Source organism: Hemibagrus wyckioides, linkage group LG07 (genome assembly GCF_019097595.1).
Source record: "Hemibagrus wyckioides isolate EC202008001 linkage group LG07, SWU_Hwy_1.0, whole genome shotgun sequence".
In the NCBI taxonomy this organism is placed as follows: Eukaryota; Metazoa; Chordata; class Actinopteri; order Siluriformes; family Bagridae; genus Hemibagrus; species Hemibagrus wyckioides.
The window spans coordinates 5,756,805-5,766,804 of record NC_080716.1 but is presented as its reverse complement, the minus strand read 5'-3'; the positions used below and the strand labels follow the sequence as shown (position 1 = coordinate 5,766,804).

At 45.2% G+C, this 10,000-nt stretch overlaps 1 protein-coding gene across 5 annotated transcripts in view; it reads left to right on the top strand.

The window, feature by feature from the left end:
• Positions 1–1,423: 1,423 nt before the first annotated feature.
• LOC131355758 (unconventional myosin-IXb-like) overlaps positions 1,424–10,000 on the top strand; it is a 66,916-nt gene continuing 58,339 nt past the window's right edge. For 2 of the 5 annotated variants that reach the window (XM_058394230.1, XM_058394232.1), the window contains exons 1-2: positions 1,453–1,738; positions 2,123–2,935. In XM_058394230.1, the coding sequence (XP_058250213.1) occupies positions 2,162–2,935 (774 nt within the window). In that variant the 5' untranslated portion in view covers positions 1,453–1,738; positions 2,123–2,161. Of the gene's footprint in view, positions 1,739–2,122; positions 2,936–10,000 lie in introns of all 5 variants that reach the window. The other 3 variants (XM_058394228.1, XM_058394229.1, XM_058394231.1) reach the window with 3 other exon arrangements.

Here is a 10,000-nt window from a genome sequence, read left to right as displayed (position 1 = left end):
TAATCCCACTCTATGGTTTATACAATAAAATTGAATTAAATATGAATAATTATTGATGATTGATTTTGATGGAAAAGAAATTCCCTGAGAGTTAAAGAGTTAATCTGGAACATGTTTTAAATGCTTTACAATAAATCTTTTTTTCTGGAGATAAACAGTGAAGAACCTCTGCTCAGGTGCGCGGTGAACTGTGACGTAATTACTGTATGGGACACCAAAAGGGCCATAATAGTGAGCGGTACATCAATTTTCCCGTTTTTAATTTGGATTAACTTTAGATTCTTCTAACTGTAGGAAACCAGTAACTAGCAGCACTGCTTAATTACTTTCTCACTAACAAGCACCCCATGACCCCATATCAGATAATGTTGCTGAATAAAATATAAAAAAAGTTCAGACATCACCCTACGTCATTTGACTCAGCCCCACCACAGATTTCTCTTTTCTCAGTGTAACTGTTCAAGCAGCAGAAGGTCTTTCTAAATAACTGAAATTAGCAACAAAATAATTATACTACCGTATAATGTTATCTAGCATTGCTACGTGATTATCTACCTTACTGAATACTATTCATGACCCTACTGTCCATCTTGCTAGTAGTTGCATGAAGTTTAGGAATTATCTCTCCAGCTGTCTTCTGTCAGTAAAATGAAGAGGTTTGTGGAACACGTTTCTGATTCTGACAGCCAACAGTGCAGCATTCGGGAAAACGAAATCTCTGCCTGGTTTCTGTTTCTGTAAACGAAGCAGAATCTTCGAGCTGGTGTCTCGTTCAGGCTCCAGAGTCGTGATGACAGAAGGATTAGCAGCGGATGAGTTATATCTTAAATGCTAGGTACTGAGATGTGAAAACAGGAGAACGTTTCAAAATAATCAGTTCTTTAAAAAGCGCTGAGAGTAAAGCAGTACAATAATATAGTACAGAATACTGGGCACTATGACTAAGAACACATTTATTTCTATTTATGCTGGAATGTTCAAAGATAATATTCAATATTTTTCATAAACTATTATGATTTTTCTGAATAAATACGCACACTCAGAGATGAAATGAGGAAGAGTATTTCTGAGCTCGATCATAATTACACATTTCGATCTGCTGTAAGACGATGCAGCATTTACTGCAGTGGTCTATTTAATATTTCACATTATGTGGATAGAAAAAGGTGGATCTAAAGAGGAAGAAGCACGTGGGCCAGAAACAAAGCTTTTTTTCAAAGCATGAAACGTATAGGAATAAATAGAGAACTGTGCTTTTGTGCGTGATGTAAGAAGAACATCCTGTAAGCTCAGCTTTAGAGGAGCTTCACCATCTGATCAGTGTGTTGTAGAACAGGATCAGGATCTCCACAGGATCAGTGTGAAGGGTGTGAGGGGTGAAAGCGCTTATTGCTGGAAGGCAGTGGCGCGATCTCGCGGTGTTTTGAGCCGCTTGGCCTTCCACAGGGCGGGGATGGCTGTCTAGTGAAAAGCTAGGAAGTAAAGACGGCAGTGTGTCGCTCGGACTCGGACCTCTGTGTGTGTGTGAGAGTGTGAGTGTGTGTGAACAGGATTTATACTTGCGGCTTTACTATTTACAAAGGTGTTATTTCCTATTGCGGAAGTGCTTGTTTTTTTGTAATTCCGGCTCGCGCTTTGATTTAGTTGCCAGTACAGGTGATCTGCTGAGGAAAAAACCGAGTGGATCTGACCCCTGAGTGGACATGTGTGGTGATGGAATGACGCCAGATGAAAGCAGGTAAGAGAAACTGAGAGAAATGAAATCCTGCAGCTTTTTATTCCCGGAGAGTCGCAGCTGGAGGCAGATCACCAGCTCAGGCTTTTACACCTGTTGAAGAATTACAGAGCAGCAAGTGAAAATAGTATTGGCTTTGACGTCATAATTCCCACTTTATATATATAAATATTTATTGATTGATTAAACATGAATGTTTTAAAGCGCGAGAGAATTCCCAGCGCTTCACTTCCTAGTTGAATCAGAACAAGCGTGAACATGCACTCTGTTTTTCCCCCTCTCCTTTTTTGCATTCCCTCCCTCTCCTCACACCCTCCACTCCCTTACACACACACACACACACACACACACACACACACACACACACTGTCCTGCTGTGTTCTCTAGGTGCTGTGTGTGAGATGTGGTGTGTTCTCGACTGTCACCATGAGCGTCCCAGACAGCAGAAGCTCCAGCGGCATGTCCTACGTACTGCAGGTACACGTGAGTCCGTCCCTCAGTTCACGTCAGTCCTGCACTGTCAGAGTGCGAGAGGACACCACGGCGGCCCTGGTGGTGCAGAAAGTGGCTGAGCTGCTTCAGCTGGACTCCTCCCAGCCGTACGAGCTAATGGAGGTCAGGGAACATGCAGGGGACCGACACGTCCTCCGGATGGATGATCGTCCCGTTGACCGCCTGCTGCTTTGGCCTCGGGGACACGAGGAACATCGGGGTTACTACTTCATCTTCCAAGAGGGCAAACCCGAGCCGTCGGGGCGGTGTATTACGGCGCAGGACTTTCTCACACCCCGAAGTGAAGACGTGAAGGACCTGTGCAGCCTCGCCGTGCTGACCGAGGCCAATATTCTAGAAACTCTACGCACTCGCTTCAACAAGAACCAAATCTACACCTACGCCAGTAACATCCTCATCACCATCAACCCCTTCAAGTTCCTCCCCATCTACAACCCCAAATATCTGCATCAGTACGAGAATTGCGTTCTGGGAAAAGAAGATCCTCACATCTTTGCTATAGCGGACGCTGCGTTCCGGGCCATGTTGACCAAACACACCAATCAGTGCATCGTCATCTCCGGAGAGAGCGGCTCGGGGAAAACGCAGAGCACCAACTTCATCATCCACTGTCTGACCGCGCTGAGCAGGAAGGGCTGCACCAGTGGCGTGGAGAGGACCATCTTAGGAGCCGGACCAGTACTGGAGGTAACTTTCGTCCACTTCCCCTGGGGACAGGCGTGAGATCACCCTTCAAAGAGCGTTATAAATAGGCTTTAACTCTTTTGCTGCAAGCTTCCTGTAACTGACTGGACCTGAGAGTTTATAAACACACGCAGTAAAACACTTACAGACTGGACTTTACTCCTCTGACCCCAGCATCACCTCACTGCCAGTCCAGCTGAGCTACTTCCCTCTGCTAGTGAGTTAGTGTACCAGAACCGTACCCTGCTCGATCAGTCAGGTGGTGGTCAGTACAGTCCGTCACGGCATTGTGAGGGGAGGAAATTGACCGGGGAAGTGAGTGAGGGAGAAAAGCTAAGGAATGTTTACAACAGAGGGAAGGGAACATCTCTCTTAACAAAGGAACTCAAGGGAAGTCTTTAGGGGACATCATCTAGGGAGTGTAGTGATTAGGGGACATATTTAAGGGGGTGTAGTGATTAGGGGACATATTTAAGGGGGTGTAGTGATTAGGGGACATATTTAAGGGGGTGTAGTGATTAGGGGACATATTTAAGGGGGTGTAGTGATTAGGGGACATATTTAAGGGGGTGTAGTGATTAGGGGACATATTTAAGGGGGTGTAGTGATTAGGGGACATATTTAAGGGGGTGTAGTGATTAGGGGACATATTTAAGGGGGTGTAGTGATTAGGGGACATATTTAAGGGGGTGTAGTGATTAGGGGACATATTTAAGGGGGTGTAGTGATTAGGGGACATATTTAAGGGGGTGTAGTGATTAGGGGACATATTTAAGGGGGTGTAGTGATTAGGGGAAGTGATGGAGGACGGATCGTGGACATGTGGTCCAGGTGAAGGTCAGGTGTGATGACAGAACTGGGCTGTTTGCAGTAATTGATGTTGTAGTAAATAATGTTGTAGTGAGGGTGTGTTCCCTCTCCAGGGCATTTCCCTCAGGAGAGCGTGTGATTGGCTACTGCTGCTGATGATGTCATCGTGTCATTCAAAGTGATGAAATGAAAATGAAATGTAATGAAAGCCTGAATTCAGTTCAGACTCATTTGGAAACAGGAAGCAGTGCCTCTGATCACATGACTCAGGGATTTTCTTCTCACACTTCCCTGTGTTATAAAAAGCACTTTGTGTGTGTGTACGTGTGTGTGTGTGTACGTGTGTGTGTGTGTGTGTGTGTACGTGTGTGTGTGTGTGTGTACGTGTGTGTGTGTGTGTACGTGTGTGTGTGTGTACGTGTGTGTGTGTACGTGTGTGTGTGTACGTGTGTGTGTGTGTGTGTGTGTGTGTATGTGTGTGTACGTGTGTGTACGTGTGTGTGTGCATGTGTGTGTGTGTGTACATGTGTGTGTACGTGTGTGTGTACATGTGTGTGTACGTGTGTGTGTACATGTGTGTGTACGTGTGTGTGTGTGTACGTGTGTGTGTGTGTACGTGTGTGTGTACATGTGTGTGTGTACGTGTGTGTGTGTACGTGTGTGTGTGTACGTGTGTGTGTGTACGTGTGTGTGTGTACGTGTGTGTGTACGTGTACGTGTGTGTGTGTACGTGTACGTGTGTGTGTACGTGTGTGTGTGTACGTGTGTGTGTACGTGTGTGTGTACGTGTGTGTGTGTACGTGTGTGTGTGTACGTGTACGTGTGTGTGTACGTGTGTGTGTGTACGTGTGTGTGTGTGTGTGTGTGTACGTGTGTGTGTGTACGTGTGTGTGTACGTGTGTGTGTACGTGTGTGTGTGTACGTGTGTGTGTACGTGTACGTGTGTGTGTGTACGTGTACGTGTGTGTGTACGTGTGTGTGTGTACGTGTGTGTGTGTGTGTTAAGTAATATATTCTGTATATTTGGTTATTTATTAAACTGTATTGAATTGAATTGTTGTGAGAATCTTCTGATGGTTGAGATGTTTTGGAGATGAAGATGAAGGTGTTGTGGTGAGATGAAGATGAAGGTGTTGTGGTGAGATGAAGGTGAAGGTGTTGTGGAGATGAAGATGAAGGTGTTGTGGTGAGATGAAGGTGAAGGTGAAGGTGTTGTGGTGAGATGAAGGTGAAGGTGTTGTGGTGAGATGAAGATGAAGGTGAAGGTGTTGTGGTGAGATGAAGATGAAGGTGAAGGTGTTGTGGTGAGATGAAGATGAAGGTGTTGTGGTGAGGTGAAGATGAAGGTGAAGGTGTTGTGGTGAGATGAAGGTGAAGGTGTTGTGGTGAGGTGAAGATGAAGGTGAAGGTGTTGTGGAGATGAAGATGAAGGTGTTGTGGTGAGATGAAGATGAAGGTGTTGTGGTGAGGTGAAGATGAAGGTGAAGGTGTTGTGGAGATGAAGATGAAGGTGTTGTGGTGAGATGAAGGTGAAGGTGTTGTGGAGAAGAAGATGAAGGTGTTGTGGTGAGATGAAGGTGAAGGTGTTGTGGTGAGATGAAGATGAAGGTGAAGGTGTTGTGGAGATGAAGATGAAGGTGTTGTGGTGAGATGAAGATGAAGGTGAAGGTGTTGTGGAGATGAAGATGAAGGTGAAGGTGTTGTAGAGATGAAGATGAAGGTGTTGTGGAGATGAAGATGAAGATGAAGGTGTTGTGGTGAGATGAAGATGAAGGTGTTGTGGTGAGATGAAGGTGAAGGTGTTGTGGTCAGATGAAGGTGAAGGTGTTGTGGTGAGATGAAGGTGAAGGTGTTGTGGTGAGATGAAGGTGAAGGTGTTGTGGTGAGATGAAGATGAAGGTGAAGGTGTTGTGGAGATGAAGATGAAGGTGTTGTGGAGATGAAGATGAAGGTGTTGTGGTGAGATGAAGATGAAGGTGTTGTGGTGAGATGAAGGTGAAGGTGTTGTGGTGAGATGAAGATGAAGGTGAAGGTGTTGTGGAGATGAAGATGAAGGTGTTGTGGAGATGAAGATGAAGGTGTTGTGGAGATGAAGATGAAGGTGAAGGTGTTGTGGTGAGATGAAGATGAAGGTGTTGTGGAGATGAAGATGAAGGTGTTGTGGTGAGATGAAGGTGAAGGTGAAGGTGTTGTGGAGATGAAGAAGGTGAAGGTGTTGTGGAGATGAAGATGAAGGTGAAGGTGTTGTGGAGATGAAGATGAAGGTGTTGTGGTGAGATGAAGATGAAGGTGAAGGTGTTGTGGTGAGATGAAGATGAAGGTGTTGTGGTGAGATGAAGATGAAGGTGTTGTGGTGAGATGAAGGTGAAGGTGTTGTGGTGAGATGAAGGTGAAGGTGTTGTGGTGAGATGAAGGTGAAGGTGTTGTGGTGAGATGAAGATGAAGGTGTTGTGGTGAGATGAAGATGAAGGTGTTGTGGAGATGAAGATGAAGGTGTTGTGGTGAGATGAAGATGAAGGTGTTGTGGAGATGAAGATGAAGGTGTTGTGGTGAGATGAAGGTGTTGTGGAGATGAAGATGAAGGTGAAGGTGTTGTGGTAAGATGAAGATGAAGGTGTTGTGGAGATGAAGATGAAGGTGTTGTGGTGAGATGAAGGTGTTGTGGAGATGAAGATGAAGGTGAAGGTGTTGTGGTGAGATGAAGATGAAGGTGAAGGTGTTGTGGTGAGATGAAGGTGTTGTGGAGATGATGAAGGTGTTGTGGTGAGATGAAGGTGAAGGTGTTGTGGAGATGAAGGTGAAGGTGTTGTGGAGATGAAGATGAAGGTGTTGTGGTGAGATGAAGATGAAGGTGAAGGTGTTGTAGAGATGAAGATGAAGGTGTTGTGGAGATGAAGATGAAGGTGTTGTGGTGAGATGAAGATGAAGGTGTTGTGGTGAGATGAAGGTGAAGGTGTTGTGGTGAGATGAAGGTGAAGGTGTTGTGGTGAGATGAAGGTGAAGGTGTTGTGGTGAGATGAAGATGAAGGTGTTGTGGTGAGATGAAGGTGAAGGTGTTGTGGTGAGATGAAGATGAAGGTGAAGGTGTTGTGGAGATGAAGATGAAGGTGTTGTGGTGAGATGAAGATGAAGGTGAAGGTGTTGTGGAGATGAAGAAGGTGAAGGTGTTGTGGAGATGAAGATGAAGGTGTTGTGGTGAGATGAAGATGAAGGTGTTGTGGTGAGATGAAGGTGTTGTGGTGAGATGAAGATGAAGGTGTTGTGGTGAGATGAAGATGAAGGTGTTGTGGTGAGATGAAGATGAAGGTGTTGTGGTGAGATGAAGGTGTTGTGGAGATGAAGATGAAGGTGAAGGTGTTGTGGTGAGATGAAGATGAAGGTGAAGGTGTTGTGGTGAGATGAAGGTGTTGTGGTGAGATGAAGGTGAAGGTGTTGTGAGATGAAGGTGAAGGTGTTGTGGTGAGATGAAGGTGAAGGTGTTGTGGTGAGATGAAGATGAAGGTGTTGTGGTGAGATGAAGATGAAGGTGTTGTGGTGAGATGAAGATGAAGGTGTTGTGGTGAGATGAAGGTGAAGGTGTTGTGGTGAGATGAAGATGAAGGTGTTGTGGTGAGATGAAGATGAAGGTGTTGTGGTGAGATGAAGGTGAAGGTGTTGTGGTGAGATGAAGATGAAGGTGTTGTGGTGAGATGAAGGTGAAGGTGTTGTGGTGAGATGAAGATGAAGGTGAAGGTGTTGTGGAGATGAAGATGAAGGTGTTGTGGTGAGATGAAGGTGAAGGTGAAGGTGTTGTGGAGATGAAGAAGGTGAAGGTGTTGTGGAGATGAAGATGAAGATGAAGGTGTTGTGGAGATGAAGATGAAGGTGTTGTGGTGAGATGAAGATGAAGGTGTTGTGGTGAGATGAAGGTGAAGGTGTTGTGGTGAGATGAAGATGAAGGTGTTGTGGTGAGATGAAGATGAAGGTGTTGTGGAGATGAAGATGAAGGTGTTGTGGTGAGATGAAGATGAAGGTGTTGTGGAGATGAAGATGAAGGTGTTGTGGTGAGATGAAGGTGTTGTGGAGATGAAGATGAAGGTGAAGGTGTTGTGGTAAGATGAAGATGAAGGTGAAGGTGTTGTGGTGAGATGAAGATGAAGGTGAAGGTGTTGTGGTGAGATGAAGGTGTTGTGGAGATGATGAAGGTGTTGTGGTGAGATGAAGGTGAAGGTGTTGTGGAGATGAAGATGAAGGTGAAGGTGTTGTGGAGATGAAGATGAAGGTGTTGTGGTGAGATGAAGATGAAGGTGAAGGTGTTGTAGAGATGAAGATGAAGGTGTTGTGGAGATGAAGATGAAGGTGTTGTGGTGAGATGAAGATGAAGGTGTTGTGGTGAGATGAAGGTGAAGGTGTTGTGGTGAGATGAAGATGAAGGTGAAGGTGTTGTGGTGAGATGAAGGTGTTGTGGTGAGATGAAGGTGTTGTGGTGAGATGAAGGTGTTGTGGAGATGATGAAGGTGTTGTGGTGAGATGAAGGTGAAGGTGTTGTGGAGATGAAGATGAAGGTGAAGGTGTTGTGGAGATGAAGATGAAGGTGTTGTGGTGAGATGAAGATGAAGGTGTTGTGGTGAGATGAAGGTGTTGTGGTGAGATGAAGATGAAGGTGTTGTGGTGAGATGAAGGTGTTGTGGTGAGATGAAGGTGTTGTGGAGATGAAGATGAAGGTGAAGGTGTTGTGGTGAGATGAAGGTGAAGGTGTTGTGGTGAGATGATGAAGATGAAGGTGTTGTGGTGAGATGAAGGTGAAGGTGTTGTGGAGATGAAGATGAAGGTGTTGTGGTGAGATGAAGATGAAGGTGTTGTGGTGAGATGAAGGTGTTGTGGTGAGATGAAGATGAAGGTGTTGTGGTGAGATGAAGGTGAAGGTGTTGTGGTGAGATGAAGATGAAGGTGTTGTGGTGAGATGAAGATGAAGGTGTTGTGGTGAGATGAAGGTGTTGTGGAGAGATGAAGATGAAGGTGTTGTGGTGAGATGAAGATGAAGGTGAAGGTGTTGTGGTGAGATGAAGATGAAGGTGAAGGTGTTGTGGTGAGATGAAGGTGTTGTGGTGAGATGAAGGTGAAGGTGTTGTGAGATGAAGGTGAAGGTGTTGTGGTGAGATGAAGATGAAGGTGTTGTGGAGATGAAGATGAAGGTGTTGTGGTGAGATGAAGGTGTTGTGGAGATGAAGATGAAGGTGTTGTGGAGATGAAGATGAAGGTGTTGTGGAGATGAAGATGAAGGTGTTGTGGTGAGATGAAGATGAAGGTGTTGTGGTGAGATGAAGATGAAGGTGTTGTGGTGAGATGAAGATGAAGGTGTTGTGGTGAGATGAAGATGAAGGTGAAGGTGTTGTGGTGAGATGAAGATGAAGGTGAAGGTGTTGTGGTGAGATGAAGATGAAGGTGTTGTGGTGAGATGAAGGTGTTGTGGTGAGATGAAGATGAAGGTGTTGTGGTGAGATGAAGGTGAAGGTGTTGTGGTGAGATGAAGGTGAAGGTATTGTGGAGATGAAGGTGAAGGTGTTGTGGTGAGATGAAGGTGAAGGTGTTGTGGTGAGATGAAGATGAAGGTGTTGTGGTGAGATGAAGATGAAGGTATTGTGGAGATGAAGGTGAAGGTGTTGTGGTGAGATGAAGATGAAGGTGTTGTGGTGAGATGAAGATGAAGGTGTTGTGGAGATGAAGGTGAAGGTGTTGTGGTGAGATGAAGATGAAGGTGTTGTGGTGAGATGAAGATGAAGGTGTTGTGGTGAGATGAAGATGAAGGTGTTGTGGTGAGATGAAGATGAAGATGAAGGTGTTGTGGTGAGATGAAGATGAAGGTGAAGGTGTTGTGGTGAGATGAAGATGAAGGTGTTGTGGTGAGATGAAGGTGTTGTGGAGATGAAGATGAAGGTGTTGTGGTGAGATGAAGGTGAAGGTGTTGTGGTGAGATGAAGATGAAGGTGAAGGTGTTGTGGTGAGATGAAGATGAAGATGAAGGTGTTGTGGTGAGATGAAGGTGTTGTGGAGATGAAGATGAAGGTGTTGTGGTGAGATGAAGGTGAAGGTGTTGTGGTGAGATGAAGATGAAGGTGTTGTGGAGATGAAGATGAAGGTGTTGTGGTGAGATGAAGATGAAGGTGAAGGTGTTGTGGTGAGATGAAGATGAAGGTGTTCTGGTGAGATGAAGATGAAGGTGTTGTGGAGATGAAGATGAAGGTGTTGTGGAGATGAAGATGAAGGTGTTGTGGTGAG